The sequence below is a fragment of the Cardiocondyla obscurior genome, linkage group LG03 (genome assembly GCF_019399895.1).
Source record: "Cardiocondyla obscurior isolate alpha-2009 linkage group LG03, Cobs3.1, whole genome shotgun sequence".
Taxonomy (NCBI): domain Eukaryota; kingdom Metazoa; phylum Arthropoda; class Insecta; order Hymenoptera; family Formicidae; genus Cardiocondyla; species Cardiocondyla obscurior.
The window spans coordinates 5,714,129-5,733,473 of NC_091866.1; the positions used below are offsets into that span (position 1 = coordinate 5,714,129).

Consider the following 19,345-nt stretch of genomic DNA (forward strand, 5'->3'; position numbering starts at 1 on the left):
GATGGGCTTAGAGCATATATTACTTAATAATAATATATTAATAATTAATATATGCTCTAAGGAATTGGGACGGAATTTTCGCGTATGCGCATTGAAAATGAATCTCGGTGTAGTAGTTACTACACTGAAATTTATTTTCAACGCGCATGTGCGAAAATTCCGTCCCGACTCCCATCACTGCGCGCGATCCTTTCCCCTCAGTCATCGGTGACCGCTGCTACGCGGTGTATCTACGCTCGCGCTTCGTGTGAGATTTGACTTAAGTACATCACGCCAAGATCACGTACTCCAGCCACTGTCGCAGCATCACGAACGTCATTCCTGAAGGTAAGTATACGTCTTATGTACGTATATATCTCTTGGAGATAGGATAAGTCTCTTTTAAAGACGCGAATAACGTCGCCTGTCGCGCTCGTTCACCGCAGCAGCTTCTCGTTGCTCTTATGTTGGACATATAATAATATGAAACGAAATACCTGGTATAATGCATGCTTTGATTATAGAAAAAAGAATGCATGTCTCTTGCAAAGTCTCAGTGTCGTTTTAATAAAAGGTTTATTCATCATGTAACGTTATACAATGTGCGTAGACGCTATTTGTGCAATTTAACACTTTTTTTCTTTTTTTTTTTTAATGTGTGCATGGCATAGGTCTTTGTCATATTAACGATTACAAGTTATGTATAAACTATCGAACTAATTTTTGCAGCTTATCTTTTTTAGTTTTTGTGCATTAAACAAATAACATATATATTAAATATAATACAGAATATTATTTTCTTTCAGCAATACATATAATGCTCTAACAATTTAAATAAATAAAGCACTAATCTCTTTGGTATGATAACAATAAAGAATGTAATCTTGAACTAAAAAAAAAAAATATTAATTGATACTTTGATTGATTAGTCTGTACAACATTACAATAAAGTTACCCTTAATAATCCTCTTTCTAAACTTTAAATTTTTTTTACTCTGATTTTGTGCTCAATTAGGAAGCAGTTTGTCATGGTATCATACGATTGTATTCTTATAGTTACGGTAATCATTACATGGATATTATGTATTTAAATAAAATTAATATGCAAAGCATATATGCATATCGTATTATCATTGGCTGCATACTCCTTCATGTTAAATGTATAAATTTGTAAAGAATCTCTCAATATCATCTTGTATTAAAAAAAAAAAAATAAGTTAACATACAAGACTATAGTCTCGTTGTTAACAAATGTGAATGATTTATATAAACATAAAACACATACAAATTGTTTTACCACTAAATCACAATGACTCTTAGTAATATTTAAATACCTATATGTCGCAATTCAATTACAACTATTCTTATAATTGCGTTATAAAAATTCAAATTTGTGAAATAAATTAAAATTAAATGTAACAAATAGATTGCAAAATGTTAATGGTTCTTATATTATATTTAATGCATATTATATTATTAATAACAAATCCGTTCAAAAAATGGTAAGTATAAAATGGAGTAAGAAGATTTTTAAAGTTTTTATTACGATTAAAGCTATATGTGTATACGTTTCATATCAAAATTTATAAAAAAATATCTTTTTTTTTTCATGAATATATATATGTTTAAAGTCATATTAAAATATTGAAATAAAATCTATGATTTAAAAAAAAAATAAAAAAAAAGGACGTTAGTGTAGTATGCTACACATTGTAGTGAATATTACAGCAACTATTGTTGATTGTAATAAAGCGATATTAAAATGTTCGATAAAAATTTGCTTATTTAGAATGTTAAAAATAAATTTCACAATTTTCATTCGTATATAAGCACGAATTTTCTTCTTACTTTGTATGTTTCTATCGATAATATTATAAAATCTTTCTGCATATATCATAAAGCTTTGCTACATATAAGAATAAAAATATAATAGATTATTATAGCATTCATATTAGGACGATGTTATAATCTGTGTCACATATATGCGCTATAAATTATAAAATATTACATTTTTTATATCCATTATCTATTTGGATTCTTTTGTCAATGGCATTGCTCGTTCAGTATAGATAAAACAATACCTTCTATTGCACAAGTGCATTTGGTAAGAATTTTGTTTTTTAGTAGCGTATACTTATTCGTTCATTCTAAACTGAAAGAAAGGCACAAAGAAATATATTAAAACGCTAACTCTATTAAATGGTAACTCTTCTAAAGATCAATGATACAAAAATCGATGAAACACGCTTCGATAAACGTAGATGGACGTGTTTTGTTCACAATACTCGGCAAAGTGGACAATGTCAGGGCGTCTACAGAGTTTTTACGTTATATTATATAGTCGCCGATTCTTCAACGGATAAAGTGTCATTGTTAGAGGCGAGTATATTCTTGTTCAAGTTATGAGTCGATCTCTTCGGTTTTGGTGGTGGTGTTGGTGGTTTAGAATGACCATCTACATCGTTGTCAGTTGGAGTCGGCAATTTGTTCTTTAATTGTCCCGAAGACTTATTGAGATTATTCAATGTAACTGTGCATCGATCAGTAGACAGCTCCTCCGGAAGATTACAATAATCGGCTTCGCGCATTTTTATTGGCAAAGGTGGTGGTGGATCGTCTTCAGATGCTGTGCTGTCAGTTGTACCGACGCTATCTCTATTTCCTTTTCCTAAACTACTGGATTCCAATCCGTTACTGATGCTTCTTAAATAATGAGATTGGCCAGACCAACGATTACTCATTCTTCTTTCTTTCTCAGCTTCTGATCTTAGAGGACGTTTTGGTGTTAGCTGCGTACAAAAGGGTATTTTAATTTATTACATATTAATTATTATATTTACTTTAAAGTTACGAGTAACGATTTATAAATTTTTACCTCTTGTCGAAGTTCGAACACATGTGCTGAATGTAAATTAGACAACGATGTGACAGACGACGCTGTCTGCTGAATTGAACTATGAGATATTTCGGTTGTGGTATACCACTGGCTGGTTGGTTGATCGATCTTTGTTATTGTGGCAGAATTACTTTTTCGTGAACTTCTACGTTTTGCGTCTTTCTTCTTCTTGTATGTTCCTTGTATGTTCGGATTTCCCAGTGCTTTTTGCAAAGAGGCCGTTGACAAGATATGCGAACGCATGGAGTTATTCCTATAGAAAAATGTAAAAATGTCCTTATCAATAAAAAAAAGGTAACTTTATGTGGCTAGATAGATAAAACAAAAAAAAAAGATAGATAGAAATCGATTACTAGCAATGTGCAACTCATATAAGAGAAGATAAGAGAAACATAATGTATATAATCGCGATGTCATTTGAGTTTTGCATCAGTCTCGTAACACAAGTGTATGTTTTTAATTACCTATCGCAGTTATTGTAGACTTAAGAAGTTTAGTAGAGATTGCCAGCTGAAGGAGATGCATATTCCAGGGATATTTATAAAAAAAATTATGAAAAATGCAAAATAAGATCATGCAGATAAAAAGTAGACGAATATAAAAGGTAAAAAAAATTTTTGTAATTATAAAAAACTAAGAATATACTTTTTGCATAACGTAAAGGAATACGCACTCTCAAAACAGCTTCTGTTACATACGTTTATAATGCAAACAGTATTATTAATGTTATTTACTCTTAAAATATGTGATGCTCCAAAACTATATAAATTAAATGAGTGCAATATATATAAATTAATTACGTTGTGTACAAGTTATCAAAAATAAACCAAGCAAAGTATTAAGCATTATGTATGGATGCAAATTGTAAAAGAAATGTACATAGAATAGTACTAAGTGCGAAGAAAGGATAATAAGGTATTATGTGAGAGTTTATCGGGTCCAACAGCAATATTCCTGAAATCATATTGCATTCTTTTCTGTCACGTGTATTGAACGATATTTTTATATTATTCTTCTTCTATTAATACAGAATGTATATTTTATAAATATTAAATTCGCGTAACCAACAAGTTTTAATTTAAATTGAATATTTATGTCACGTTTATGTCAACTTTAAGATACAAATGTATTACTTTAGATGCTTACGATTAATTATATTATATTTAATTAACTTAATTTAATCTACGAAAGTGCTTCGACTTCTAATTAGTGCTGGAGGTAAGTGAAACCCTGATATAAGTTTACCTTGGCAAATTGACGGTTTGAGCATTATTCAGAGTTGTGCTGTTGTTAAAATTGAACGATGTAAGCGACTTGAACGTTGCAACTTGGGACCTTGTAAGTGAGGATACCCTGTAGTGAGTTGCACAGCTGAACGGGATAATTACAAAGTAACTCTAACTATTTATACAGTATGTTTAGATCAACAATGGTGTTTCAATCTTGTACATTCTGTATAGCATACGCAATTATATTATTTTTATTTTTAGTTAGGTCTCGTAAGATAGCAGCGTTATTTTATCATTTAATACAAATAAAAATATTGCTATAAATAACAGAATTTAATAATGATGATCGCGATATAATTACGGCATGCTATGCAATGTAGTTATATTTGTGTTAGTTACAATATATGAATTTATTAATAAATTGTTAAACATGCTGTGTAAGAATGGACAGAAAAGCTTACTCTGAATTATTCATATTTGATTCGGACACACAGTAATTATCTCCTCTCGAAGTTGGTGGTCTTCTCATTGTTACGGTTTGCGTTAGGCTTTCAATTTGCAAGTCGCAGGTCTGTGTTTTAAAATAAATAATAAATTAAAAAATTCAACGCGAATACTGGCTTGATTATTATTTCGATAGATATTTAAATGATTAGAAATTTACCCGTTTTCCATATTTAGCTTCTACTTGAGTACGCATCGACGTAAAGCACTGCTCTAAACGTTGATGAAACGGTGCTAATTCGATGGGTGCTCGTGTTTTGTGTAACTGTAGACCAACACTGAGTAGAGGAATTTGCTCTGCAATAAGTCCTTCTAATTTAAGAAGATCTGAACTCTCTTCTGGATGATTATCTCTGTATTCCGCGTTGAGAAAAGCCTTTTCATAGTTATCGACGCCACCCATAACAGCTGGATCTAATATGCCGTTCAATTTCATGCTCAGAGGGTTTAATGGAAGACTGGGATCACTTCTGCGCAATAAAATAATCGCATAAAAGTATGAGGTTTTTATAAGATTATAACTTATTTTAGAAACAATAAAATTAATGTATGCATAAAAAGAAAAAATACAAACTTGTTAGCAATAATGAGGTCCCTCAGCGCCGTGTTCGTAGCTTCCATGGTTTCAATCGCATTTCTTAAGGGACTGACTAAGTATGTCTCGCTAGATGTCACAGGAAACCATCGAAGAATTCCCGGTAATGGGTAGCTTGTCACAAGTACTGTTCTTTCCAACCACAATGAAGCAAACTCGTTGCTAATGTTAGCGTTAGTATTTATTTCTTTTTCTTTCTCATTATATGTTGCAATCTCCTTTCTTGGAGCAGGTCTTGAAAATCTAAAGCGTTGGACATCGTTTACACGATGATATCTAAAAGCATAAAGATAATTATAATCACAGAAATGTAATAAGTTTTAACTTGAATATAATATTGAGTATAAACCTTAAAACTGCTTCCGCGGTAACTGGTTTACCACTCAGTCGATGCCTCTTTTCATCCATCAGTGGTTCTACCTTATTGATTTGTACGTACTGATGATATGATTCTAACATTTCTGTAGTAGGTGGAGACAATTTATTCATTTGTTCTGCATTTGGCAACTGATTCAATGTTCTTGTGCAAAAATCGCTAAGTCGTTCGTATTCTTTTCCTCGATAAACAAATACCTATATAACAAATATATTATTATCATTAAATAAAGAATAGAACAACAGATGAAATAAGACTAAAGATAACATGTAAATGTACCTTATTTTGAAGAAAAGCAGGATGTCCTTTGCCATAATACGCAACTCTGAAATATTCCGGTTCAGGTCTTAACTGTTTTACTATACAATCATAAAATTTTGCCATACGTCTTAATAATACAGATAGTTGCAAATAATCAAATGTTTCTTCTTCATATTGCGAAACTAGTTCCTTACAAACGGCAAGGGCGCACTCCCACATTCTCCCTTTATCAAAATAATCGATAATATCATTGTACAATGCTTCTTTCAATTCTCGATGTGTTTGACATAACGGATATCTATAAAAATAATACAATATTTTTATTATTCATTTTTTCTCTGTACTTTTGAAAAGCCATTACTTCCGATAGAACATAAAATTGAATTTCCACCAAAAAAAAACTATCATTTTCGTAATCAATGCGTAAAAAATACGCAAGTTTTTTGCAGTTAAAAAAAAAATCAGGAGTAATGGCTTTTCGGAAGTTTATCCCATTTTTCAATAAATTTGTTATTTAATTCCGAGTAATGATACTACCTGTGTGAAATTAATAATGGTGACAAAGGTTGATCACTCCATGCTAATAACTGACTGTGAAGCTTTAAAGAATAAGCTGCTTCTGTATAATTATCGCATTCTAGATGTAATTCACACAATTTATTTACGTATCTGTAAGAAAATTATTCAGATTTAAAAGATACGTAATTCAAATTTTTAAAGATATATTTAATTTATTTTTTTTACCTGATATACATTTCTTTTCTGTTAATTTCAGAATAGAATTCCAATAAATTTACAGTACAAAGCATACGATGTTCTTGGGATTCTGCGTGAATAATATCACGATATTGTAATAAGCGTTCCATAAGTCTAGCTATAGTGTCAACGAAACGTAAGCCTTGCTCTCTCATTGTAGAATGTTTCTCGCATAAAGAACTCATAACGTCCGACCAAAGCATACGAAACTGTTCATCGCCTCTACCTCCTTCGACCTATTAAAACAAATTCTTGATTAAGTAAATTTTCCATTAATGTAATTTTAATTTTTATTCCCATATTTTAAAATTAGTGTAAAAAATATTTATATAAATTACATACTAGAATGTCTAATTTTGCAATCATCTCGTTTTCATATTCCGTAAAATTAGCTTTGATATGAGCAGGATCACGTTTAGTATCCCCATATCCTTCCACTATACGCGAACTGTAGTACTCGCATTGCATCATATCGAAAAAAATAGGTATAGTAGCTTTTCTTAATTCAGTATCGGGTATTAATGCCATTTCCAGTACGGCACCAACTAAAGTAGGCACAAACAGTATTTTGTGTTGACCTAAGTTGAACCACATAGATCTAATTTCGAACACAGTTGCTCTATATTGCAGAAAAGCGAATTATATTATTATATTAATTTCATTCATATTGACACATTATTTATATAAACTAATTTTAATTTATTCAGCTGCACAATATTTATCAAGTGCAATTACATCTAAAATGTATCGATAAAAAATTATCTGTCGTAATATTTTAAATATTTTGTATATAAGCTTATAAAGGACGTACCTGCGCATATCTTTGTAACGATTAATAATACGATTTCGTTTCGCTGATGTAAATGTTTCCAACTGTAAGGCGGGCTGAGTCAAAAACGCAATAGCGCAGTGAAAAAAATTTGACCATGCTTGATGTTCAAACTCGGTAAAAAAATAATCTCTAATCGTTGCCGAGAAATATCTTAAGGAATTTAGAATAATGTTATTTTGAAGCATAATCATTTCGCACCAATCTCCTGGGAATACACTTCTAGATACCAAATCTTTAAAGACTAATAATATCTCCATAAGAAAGTCCAGTAAATCAATTTTGGTTCCAAAATGATTGATGTACACTTCATAATGATGTTGCGTCATTTGTCTGGAAATAATTTAAAGAAATAAAAGACATGTTTCAGTCGGTTTCTGTGGCCAAATTTTACGTTTGTTTTACATCTTTGAATATTATACATTTTTGAAAAATACCTGAATATTGCCAGCATCACGGATACTAAATTTCCAACTAATGGATTTTCTCTGTCCATTGATATAACTGTTTGTATAATAGTGCGTAAGGCTGTTAACATTATTTCCTTGACATCTGAAACTGTATTACCTACATCTTTTCTGAAAGTTAATTCCAGGATGTCAGATAATATTTTGACGCATAATTCCACCTATAATAACATAAAGAACAGACGTAAAAAGTAAGATGCTTTGTACATGTGTCAATTCTACCTATCTCTAGAAAATAAAAGTAGAAAAGATTATTACGTAGATACAATATAAATCTACATATTTAAATTAGTGTGTAATATGATATACAACTCTGCAATCTATACATCCACACGAAAAATTAATTTATGTAACGCGAATTGCCGGTGCTAAAATTGTAATGCGACATAACAGACATAAGTGCAAAGTATATCAAAGTTTTATGTTAATTTGTCTTGAACATGGTGCTATGAAAAACACATTATTTATTCTGCATTTATGATAAGTATTACCTCTTCAGAGTAGCCGCGGTGTTGGTTGAGCCGATGTCGATTTTCACCGAGCAGCCTGGCTACCTTCGCCACGCTCTTTCCAGGCGTACTCGATAGCCCCTTTAAACGCCATTAACCAAAACCAAACCGTACAAAGAAAAGACAAAAAAAAAAAAAGGAAATAAAACAACCCTTGTTAGTGAAGGAAAAAAAAACAATGCCATTTTTAAAAAACGTATACGACTACATTACTGAAAAATTTTCCCGACACCAATGTCAACATAGAATTGTAAAAAAAACATAGTATTCTTAAACGTAGAATTAAATCAATCAATATGAGGAGAACATTATTCGTAGTATTTGAAAAAAAAAAAGAAAAAAAAAAGATTAATTAGATAATACTCAATTACTTGTCTAATAATTTTTTGTGCCACATAAATTTTTCATATTAAATCGTTTTACGTTAAAATTTATCGCACAATGCAAATAAAATATTATAAACAACCTCACTGGACAAACACATGCAGCATCTCAAGTTTTAAGTCATGTTTCACATGCTTCATCAACAGTTAATGTAAAGGATGTCTTTTAATTAATACGATTGATAATTTTTATTATTTTTGAATTTTTCAAGACACATTTGCAGTTATTACTACTCTTATTTTAAACGAAAAATTTAACAATTAATTAATAAAATTTAATAAAGAGTTTGATTACAAAAAAAAAAAAAAAAAAAAAAAAACAAATTACAAATAATTAAAAAAATAAAATTAAAGAAACATTCTTTGTAAATGTTTGAAACAGATTTATAGAAAGATGCGTGGTGGAAATATCGCAGGCTGCACGGAAAGCACGAACAATAACATGTATCGCACGATGCATTAAACGATATAAAATCCACGTCAAAATAAATTTGGTTAAATTTAGTTATATGTAAATGTGTGATTAGAGCTCATTATAAAGTATTGTGAGAAAATATAAATATATGAACTTAATCATTTATCGTGAAATAAAGATGAGTAATGAACATTCCATTTCATTTTTAAACTGTAAGTTAGGAAATAGCATTAGAAAATAGCATATTTTGTGCTAATGTCTTACCTCCTCTTTGGCCTCCAATAAGTCTCTCACAAGTATAGTAATTCTTGGTAATAAAATCGCTCTACAGTCCACATTTAAGAAAACCGGACTGTGAACGATGTCATTTACAGTCATCATTTTTTGCTTGGTTAATCTACCTGTTGGTAGAGTCACGAGTAAATCTGTTAAAATTGTACTCAATTGTTTGCCGCTGTAAACTCTTAATAAATGAGGTATTGTCGTTGGTAGATACTTGAGACAGGCTCCTTGAACCAATAGAGTACCATCTGTTTCATGACTCATAAGATTTACGATAGATCGTAATAAATCGGTTAAAGTCTGTGAGAATTCTTCTTCATCCTGATTTAACCTTTAAAAAAAATTATTTAATTTATTATTATAATTAAACAATTTTAAAAACGTTTTATTTGCAATCGTGCAATAATTATTATACTGCATAAAAAAAAGAATTTGAATGTCACAACGAATAAGACATACTCAGTAAATAAAAGACGAGACTCAACAATAAATCTCATGCAATATTGCAGATTTTTCATTGTTTTAAGCAATAAATCTCGTTCTTGACTATCGCCGTTGCTGACGTTGTCTATACGCTTACGCAATACAGCAATTAATTTCTTATATGCCAGAGTTGCAGAAAAGCTTTCGGAAATATATAAATCTAACACTGGTTGAAAGTGTTGATACTTTCTATCAGAGACGAGTCCGATAATATATAAAAGGCACTCAAAAACCACGTCATCATAGACATCACTGTCCGAATTACTCATTAGGATGTTAAATAAAGCATCTAAAACATCCTAAAACGTAATGTTAATTTTAATACAATTTTCTTTCAGAGAAAAATTATTTTCCATCATGTATGTAACCTTTGACTTCGGTTAATCAAGTTTATTATACCTGCAGAAATTTCACTATTTCCTCTCCGTCAACCTTCATTAACGCGGCTAAAGATTCTTTTAAACCTGTATTGTGTGACGCCCAATTTAGTAACCCTAATAAGTCTACATTTTGGGTTAATTTAGTTGAGCAAATATTGGTTGCTATTAAAAAGCTATCTTTACTGCTTAATGTTAACGATCCTAAGCTTGGTTTTTTTTCCACATTTAATTCAGCCTAAAATATAGAAAAATAAAATAAAATACAAATAAAATACGTACCTTTTAAAAAATATATATCTTTTAATTAAATAAATAACTATATACCAATTCTCCACGCGTTGATGGTAATTTGAAATAAGAGATATCGCTCTCCTCGTATTTCTTCTGTTCTAATTTGTAAACCAATAATTCGTGCTGTACGTCTTGTAAAGTCGTTCCATTGCGTTGCATTAATCGAACATAACTTAAAGCGAATGGCTTTTCAGACTTATCTTTTGCTTCGTTAGAACTGCGATGCTTAAACGTAAACTTTAAGTGGGCTTGTTTAAATTCTTCTATAGGTATGGCAATCTTAAATGTTTCGCACCATCTAGGCTTGTCTTCGTGATAATAAATTACGCTACGGTATTCGTCAATTGGAGATGCACCACCACCTAATGTCATAACTCCAGGGATTGATATACCATGTTCGTTACATACTTTGACCTATTAAAAATTATTAATATACATTTATTAATTTTTTTATTATAATTATTTTTATTACAATTAAAAAAAAATTTACATTATTACTAACCGTTACTTCTACATTTTTATCTGTAGATTTGGAGCCTTTGCTAAATTCACCACTAATTAAAGTCAAATACAAATCATTGCGTACGTCACCGGGCAAAATAACTTCTGGAAATCCCATTTTACGCGCGATAGCAACATTACCGAGTACCAAATGTGGATTTTCATCACGTACCTTTTAATAAATATTCAAATGAATTGTAAAATATAATTTCCCATTCACAGCATAATTACGATTTTATCGAATATAATTTAATTTGATTAAAATTTACTTGTTTTGGATCGCCCCTCAATAATTTTAAGCTAGTCCATAATCCTTGCCCACCTGTGACATTAGCAATATTACCATTGACGTGTTTCTGGATATTTGTTTCTTTCTGTGCAATAATCCTACGTAACGTGCCATCAAGACTATCTTTCTCACAACATCTGAAAGAAAGGTAAGAAACCAACAAAAACAAGCCTACCTCAATTATGTAACAGAATTCTCATAACACTGGATACTTTAGTTATTATTAAATCTCATAAAGTTAATTTAAAATATACACTTACTGTACAAAAGGTATAAAATGATGTTGCTCAACATCACCTTCAAGTTTGCCAGTAATAAATAAGGTAATATCCATCGCGGCTACTCCAAATGGTCTTCTCATATTTTCTGTGTTTTTAGATTTGCCTTGATTAGCTTGTGTAACACTCGACCGACGATGATCTGGTTCTTTGGCTTCCATACCACCTATTCTAATTACATAACAGGCCAAATAAACTTTGTCTCTTGTCAAATCTCTGGAACCAAGATCCGTGAATAATACTCTAAGATTGTGCAACTGATCAATGTCCTTTGCAAGTCCCTCTTTGCTCCAAAATACCACATAGTTCTCTGTAATAGCTTTCATCTCTCTGCCGTCGTATAAAGTCAACAAAAGTTCTACATCCTCTGCCATTTTACATACAAAATTTCTCACACTGACAAAGAAGATATGTGAGTATACAGGTACTTGTGGCTTATAGGGTTTTTTCTTGGTGTCATTGTAAGCTTTTCTTATTCTTTCTGCAGCAGTTTTATGATGATAATATAACTGTATAGTGCTGGTCTCTAATGGATTGAAAATATTTCCATGCTCATCTCGAACTACCATATCCAAGCCCAGTAATTGATTTCCTGTGTCTATTTTTGCTGTTGCCAATTTTTTCATGTCTTTTAATTCGTCTACTGTTAAAGTTCCACTTAAAATCTTGCTTCTGAATCCAATTGCATCTAGAATTTGTTGCTGCATTGACCTGAAGTGCTCGGAGTGTGTCTATATATATATATATATATATATATAATTATTAAATTATATCTTTAATTTTCTATTTTTTAAAATAAATGTAAATTGCATGCCATTGAGTATTTTATACATACCACATATAAATGTTTCCAGTAATGCCCCCATTCTCTTAAAACATTAGTAATCTCTTGCACTAAATTATCTGTAATTGTTGATTTTTGTAGGATATGTATATATGACTTTGGAAAAATTCCATATGTGCCCTTAAGCTTGCTACGTCCATAATACCAATCTCCACATTCTGCAGATATGTCTACAGGTTCTCCAACCGTTAAGCATATTGCTGGGATTGGGTATACAAAATTATCAATGGCTAGATAAAATAATAAAAGACAAAAATAAGAACATATGTCTGATTTTAATATTTTAATAATTTTTTTCAAGATTACATTTAAAATATTGTAAATTTTTTAATAATAATTTGAGAACTTTGCATGCCATTAACAAAATGAGACCTTTATTTATTAAATTTTATATTACAATTTAAAAATTAAAAAGGAATATAATATAAATATAATATATACATTATTTGCCCTCAACAAATAATCAAAATGTGTATCTTAATAAAATATTTTCTTGTATACAGTTAAAAACAAGGTTTGAAATAATTAACAATGTTTTACACGGACGACAAAAAATGTCTTTCAAATTAATTAAAAAAAAAAAATAAAAAAATAAAAAAAGGAGCAGTTTGCTATTTACATGGCTGGGACAATATAATGTCGTGCAAATTTAATGTACATGCAAATGCGAAAGGCATGGGAGTGGTGGACGCGTACGCTTGATCGATTGTCAGACGTTGTAACGAGAATTTATCTGAACTCGGAGGGCACCTCCCAGGATGTTGAGGTTTTCGCAGGGTTATTCATTTTTACATACGAAACGCTTCTCACCTACGCCCGCACGTTCGTCGATTCGCTTCCATGTCATTGTTATTTTATTCAAGACACTTGACACTTTTAAGAATACTTGCAGCAATTACATCTCGATTCATACTTGGTCAATGTGAATTAAATATTACTTTTACCTTGCCATCAAACTAGAACACTTCGAAACAGGATGCTATTCCGACACTATATATTGCTCATATATATATATATATATATATATATTCACGAATAGCTTTCGGAAACGCATCCGGCATTGCGCGAAAGATGTCAGCCAATAAAAGCATGGAAACAAGTCTGACGCGTATGTAACAAATTGAAAAACAGAATATTGAAAAATTAATAATTATATCAAATCAAGAGGCTGTAAATTAATGTTTAAAATAGATAAATGGAAAAAAAAGTTAATAAATAACGGGAAAAGAAAATGTGCGCTCTCGGCTTTAGCTGCATGAAATCGCAGCTTAATTTGGGAACAAACGCGCTACCTACAATCTCTACACGAGAAATTACGACACGCAACGAAGAACTCGTGAAACGTCGCGCCACTTTCGCGGTCGCGAAAACAGTCGGCGAGCGAGCGCGGCGAAACAGCTGATACCGTTTCCGCGGCGGGGTCCTACGGGTGCTAGGAGCACATGTTCGCCGCACTGTGATTACATTACGGTGAGATCGTCGTTCCTCCCACGCGCTTTTCCTTCGAGACGACGAGCTCGGGGCCAAGAGACACGTGCGCGCGGTCAGCGCCGGCGACGGAGCAATCTTCGTTTCCCTCAAAGCTACGTGAGATGAGCAGCAGTCGGCGATAACCGGTCCCGCACCCGTACCGTTCCCCGTCATCAGTGTCGTTCACCTGTGAGGGGAAACATGGCCGATCGCGATAGCGCGTCCGAGAGCGATTCCAGCTCGATCGACGGCGGGCCGATCATGATGCCGCCGTCACCGGTTACGCGCGAGCAGCTCCAAAAGCGCATCGATTCTTTGCAGCAGCACAACCGCGTACTCAAGGTCGAGCTTGAGACGTACAAGCTGCGAGTGAAGGCCCTGCAGGAGGAGAACCGCGGGCTGCGCCAGGCATCTGTCATCATTGTAAGTTGTTTTTTAATTGCTTTGATCTAACAAGGAAATTATCAAGTCGCGTCCCCGGAGATTTGAGTAAAAATTAAATATGTTATTAGGCATCCCTCCCAGATATGCTCAGTACAATAATTCGTACCAATGCGCATCAAGTAGTTAACGAGAAAAAAAAATATAAAATATTTTTTGTTAGTTAACCACCAAATCAGTAGACCTAATTTTCAATAGCGAGCGTGGTTGTACGCATAAGGCGTGCGGCCAGTACGCTGGAGGTTTCGAGTTCGAGACTAGCATTTTAGAATTCTTTTTTTTTGCACATATGTATTTAAAATGTTACAAAAATTAATAAATTATAAAATATTTTAATCAATCCAAAAAAATTCTTATATAAAAGTTTGTTACAATTATTTGAATTAATTTGGACGCGCACCCTACATATTTTAACACGGAAATGAATATTATGTGGTAATAAAAAATATTCTATTTTATATAAAATAAAAAAAAATATTACCTTTTAAAACGTAAAAATAATTGTAACAAACATATATAATAATTTTTTTGGAATGTGTATTATTTTTTGGATTAATTTTAATATTTTATAATAATTTATTTTAATAAAATATTAATTTTTGTTGTATTTAATTTTCACCCAAATTCCCGGAGACGCGGCTTGATAATCCCCTTGTAAGCGGTATCAAATATCGCCTACCTTCAATAATCTGTGAGATAAATTAACTTTGAACCTCAATTGAGATATCAATGGGTAAATATTTTTTTGCGCTTGAAACATGTGTATTATGTTCTTTATGTTTGCAGCAAGCCAAAGCTGAGCAAGAAGAAGAGTTTATAAGTAACACTCTGCTGAAAAAGATCCAAGCTTTGAAAAAAGAAAAGGAAACTCTGGCTCACCACTATGAACAAGAGGAGGAATGTCTTACCAACGACTTATCGAGAAAGCTGAATCAGCTAAGGCAGGAGAAATGCAGATTAGAGCAGACATTGGAACAAGAACAGGAATGCTTGGTGAATAAGTTAATGAGAAAGATTGAAAAGCTGGAGGCGGAAACACTAGCCAAACAGAGCAATTTGGAACAGCTACGACGCGAGAAAGTTGAATTGGAAAACACTCTGGAGCAAGAGCAGGAGGCATTAGTGAACAAACTGTGGAAGCGAATGGATAAACTCGAGGCTGAGAAAAGAATGCTGCAAATCAAGTTGGATCAGCCTGTCTCGGATCCTACTTCACCCAGAGAGATTAATAATGGCGACACTGCTACAAATTTGAGCACACACATTCAGACATTAAGAAGCGAGGTCGCTCGGTTAAAGCACACTTTGCTCATTTCACAGCAAGAACGTAAGAAAGTTAATTTTATTTGTAATTTGTGCTACAAAAATTTATTCAATTTAATCTCCTAAATTCACCATTTGTCATTTTTAGATACGGAAAAAATGAAGCGTTACGTTAACGAAGAGAAGCAGATTCGCGAGGAGAATCTGAGACTGCAGAGGAAATTGCAATTGGAAGTAGAGCGTCGTGAAGCTTTGTGCAGACATCTTTCAGAGTCCGAATCCAGGTTAGTTAATTTTAATTACTTACAGTCATAAAGTTATTGTTTGCCTTTGTCAAACTATAAATTATTTAAATATGACGTAACTGGTCTTAGAATCAAAAAATATTTATTGTTCCTAATCTCACAGACATGATTTTCGCAGCTTGGAGATGGAGGAAGAACGGCACTACAACGAAATCGTGATGTCTGGAGGAAATATAAGGACTCGTACGGTGTCAAGTCCTGTGCCCTATAATCCTTCGCCTAGTTCCTCAAGACCGCTAAGTCCTGGTAAGTTGGCAAGAGTTGTATCCGAATATGTGTGAATAAATGAATAAGTGGTTATATTAATATCAAAATTTATAAGAATAAATGTTAGAATTTATTTCCCAATGCATGTTCTGTGTTTAATGGATTTATGTGAATACACATTTTATCACTAGGTATTAACGTGTTAGGTTCTACGTCCAGAGAAAGCTTCAGTGCAAACCGGTGCTACGCTTGCGGCCAACCAACTGCTTCTCCGTTTGCGAGCTCATCGCCTCCTTCTGGGGTAAATTATTACGTAAAAAATCACAGATGGAAATTATTTATATGTCAAAGAAATATCTTTATTTTAAGACAATTTTATTTTAATTAATATCTAGCATTGTTTAACTGAAAAATTATTTTATTTATTTGAAATAGGGACATATTGTGACGTCGTCCAATAGACGCACCTCAGATCGTTTTGTCAAGCCGGCGATTCCGCCCACTATCGTGAGTCCTGGCGGACCACCGACTATTACTCCCAATCCTACGGCAAATCCTGTCGCTGCACCACATTCAGGATCACCGATGGATATCGCAAAAACATAAGTTGCCAAACTGAGGAGTGGGCTTTCCACAGAAACCCCTTTTACATAGTCGCGCGCAAGGTACTTTTTTCTAAATGGTGCGTTCCAACTAAAAGATATGCGAGAAAGCTGCCGATATTTCGGTTCGGGACGCTTGTCAACGCTATTTCTTCTTAGATGTTTCCGTTTGTTAACTACTACTTCAGCTCTAATGTGTAACATACGGGCTATGGTTAAGATAAAAATATAGGCGGAGAGAGAAAGGAGAGAAATTTTATTATTTCGATTTGAATAAGCAGATAAAATTTAAATAACGCAGTCGCAAAAGCGTTTTGTCTCTTGTCGCGGCGTGAGCTTTTTCGACATTTCGCTCTTTCGATGACTTGTCTCAAACTTGATGCTTGAAATATCATTCAAACCGAGCTTCTTGTTGCATTACGCAATTAATATCGTTTGAGTGTTCTACATAATAAAATTAAAAAAAAAAAAAGAAAAGAAAGAAAGGAAAAAAAAAAAAAAGAAAAGATAAGAAACATTGACATTGTTGCTTCCATGTTCCAAGTAACCATAGTATAAATATCGAACGCGAACGCTGCATGGCCATCTACACAGCATATTTGCGATATTATTGTAATTTAACTGTGCGTTTAAGAACGTAAACGAAAGTAACTAGAGTGTTAGTGTCGCGGTGTTCACACAATTTAACAGATATTGCATTTGTTTAGCTTTGAGCCTGGGTAATTACTTAGCGCACGCAGTACAGGTAGAGGCGGAAGCATAACTTTAGAGGAATGGTTTCATTAGTTCCTTCGAAAAGGATTGTCTGATTGAAAGAATACGCGCGAATCAGATAGAGCCCGACTCTGGAAAGATCTCAGCGGAGAGATTTTGGTAACTAAGAAACTTGGAATTTAATAATTGTGAATTGTACGAGAAAATATAACAATTCAAGGCCCTAAAGTTCCAAGGATTCAACAGTCCAACGATTTGAGAATCTAAAATAAACTTGCGAATCTAACAAGAGTGTATGCTCTAAACGCTTAAATATATCTAAGTGTCTATAAGTATATATATAAATACATATATATATACTTGAAGTGAATATTTTTGTTTAATGATCGATGTATTACCCAAAAGAAATGTAAGTGTTTATACAATATTTTAAGGATCTTATTAATTTAAGAAATTCATAAATGTATGTAGAAATAATCTCGAAACTTTTGGTTTTAAATTAACTTTCTTAAGCTCGGGTGTCTCGGGAATTTTCCAGTCTTAGAATCTTTGGATCTTGAAAACTTGGATCGTTGCACACGTCGCCTCAAAAATTTTTTATCTTTTAGTTGTAAATCTTTTTAGTCTTAAAATATTTTGCGTAGAAGAGTTGGATTAAAAAAATTTTGATACATTGAAAGCCTATTTTAGGCTTTCGTAATGTTGAGCATGGCTCATAAGAGACAAGATCTTGCATTCAAGAGTATATTTTATAATAAATTGTTTTTTATATCAACGATACACGTTTGCGTTAATCCGTTATTGTGTTACATCGAAGAGTTCGGTATCGTTCTAAGAGATTGTTTAAGTAAATCAAATTTCTCAAATTTTGGAAACTTAAAACCATATTTCCCAATATTTGTAGTTTAACATTTTTTATTTTTTTTCTTCCTCTTTGAGACTTGAGATATTTTTTATGTATTTTTAAAAGTCTCAATAAAATCTCTTTATTTGAAATTATGAAGTCTAGAAAATATTAATGTTAAAAGTTTGAGAAATGTGAAATTATCGAATAATCGTTCGTTTTTTTGTTTATTGAAGATTCTTGATATGTGTGCGCGCCAGTTACCCTAAATTGCGATAAAAAGACAAAAGTGGAGAAGTACGAAAATAATCACCGATAGTTACAAGCTCAAAATCACATCCCGCTGATCTCGTGATCAAGGGTAACTGACGTTATGTGTTCTAAAAAAAAAAAAAAAATCTCATTTGTAACAAGTGTATTATACATAAATGATATGTGAGAATCAGGTCAAAATGTTGTTTGTCGTGTTGTATCGAACGGCATTTGTACATTTAAGATATATACATGTGTGTATGTATGTACGCTGGAAGGCAGATATGGCATTTGCTGCGCCGACAGCAGCTAGCGAACGTAACTTTAAAGTCGTGCTTGTCGAGTTACACACGTATCGCATGTATGTACCGCGCCGGCCGGTTGCCGATGACTGATTTTCCCCCCGCAACGTTCTCATTCCCTGCCTCTGCCGCCTAGGCCCTAGGGTTACGTACGATAGCCGCTGTCGCCGCAGAAAACGCCTCATCTGCTTTTCGGTGTACACATGTCGTTCGATATATCATATATACATAAATGGTCGTATATGGTATAGAATTTTATGATAACGTAAAAGATTCTTATCGATAACTGTAATTACGCAAATATGCTTCACAACTACATAGTATGTATTTTACTCAAGCTTTTATGAAATACAGTCATGTTTTTGCTATTACCCGTTACCCTTTCTTGCGTTTAAGTT

General features: G+C 32.7%; 2 protein-coding genes across 14 annotated transcripts; one reads left to right on the forward strand and one right to left on the reverse strand.

Annotated features, from left to right (window-relative positions):
• Window positions 1-538: 538 nt before the first annotated feature.
• Mbc (myoblast city) lies at window positions 539-13,561 on the reverse strand. Of its 10 annotated transcripts, none has more exons than XM_070654403.1 (23): window positions 13,358-13,560; window positions 12,539-12,777; window positions 11,686-12,434; window positions 11,406-11,562; window positions 11,138-11,308; window positions 10,669-11,049; window positions 10,364-10,579; window positions 9,941-10,263; window positions 9,464-9,812; window positions 8,384-8,482; window positions 7,863-8,053; window positions 7,408-7,758; window positions 6,939-7,215; window positions 6,585-6,832; window positions 6,378-6,509; window positions 5,859-6,138; window positions 5,553-5,776; window positions 5,183-5,479; window positions 4,769-5,078; window positions 4,566-4,675; window positions 4,121-4,210; window positions 2,855-3,128; window positions 539-2,768 (listed from the first exon to the last, which is right to left on the reverse strand). In XM_070654403.1, exons 1-23 carry the CDS (start codon window positions 13,392-13,394, stop codon window positions 2,313-2,315), a joined length of 5,961 nt encoding a protein of 1,986 aa, XP_070510504.1. In that variant the 5' UTR covers window positions 13,395-13,560; the 3' UTR covers window positions 539-2,312. The 10 variants fall into 10 exon arrangements, with proteins under 10 accessions (XP_070510504.1, XP_070510503.1, XP_070510502.1 ...); XM_070654402.1 differs by having other exon boundaries at window positions 4,121-4,228; XM_070654401.1 differs by having other exon boundaries at window positions 4,121-4,246.
• A 340-nt stretch (window positions 13,562-13,901) lies between these two features.
• On the forward strand, window positions 13,902-19,318 carry LOC139101414 (coiled-coil domain-containing protein 6). 4 transcript variants are annotated; one of them, XM_070654546.1, is made up of 6 exons: window positions 13,902-14,440; window positions 15,245-15,785; window positions 15,870-16,005; window positions 16,130-16,272; window positions 16,440-16,534; window positions 16,669-19,318. In XM_070654546.1, the coding sequence occupies exons 1-6, from the start codon at window positions 14,219-14,221 to the stop codon at window positions 16,837-16,839; spliced, it is 1,308 nt and encodes a 435-aa protein (XP_070510647.1). In that variant the 5' UTR covers window positions 13,902-14,218; the 3' UTR covers window positions 16,840-19,318. The 4 variants fall into 4 exon arrangements, with proteins under 4 accessions (XP_070510647.1, XP_070510645.1, XP_070510648.1 ...); XM_070654544.1 differs by having other exon boundaries at window positions 13,904-14,440; window positions 16,425-16,534; XM_070654547.1 differs by having other exon boundaries at window positions 13,905-14,440; window positions 16,145-16,272.
• Window positions 19,319-19,345: the final 27 nt, after the last annotated feature.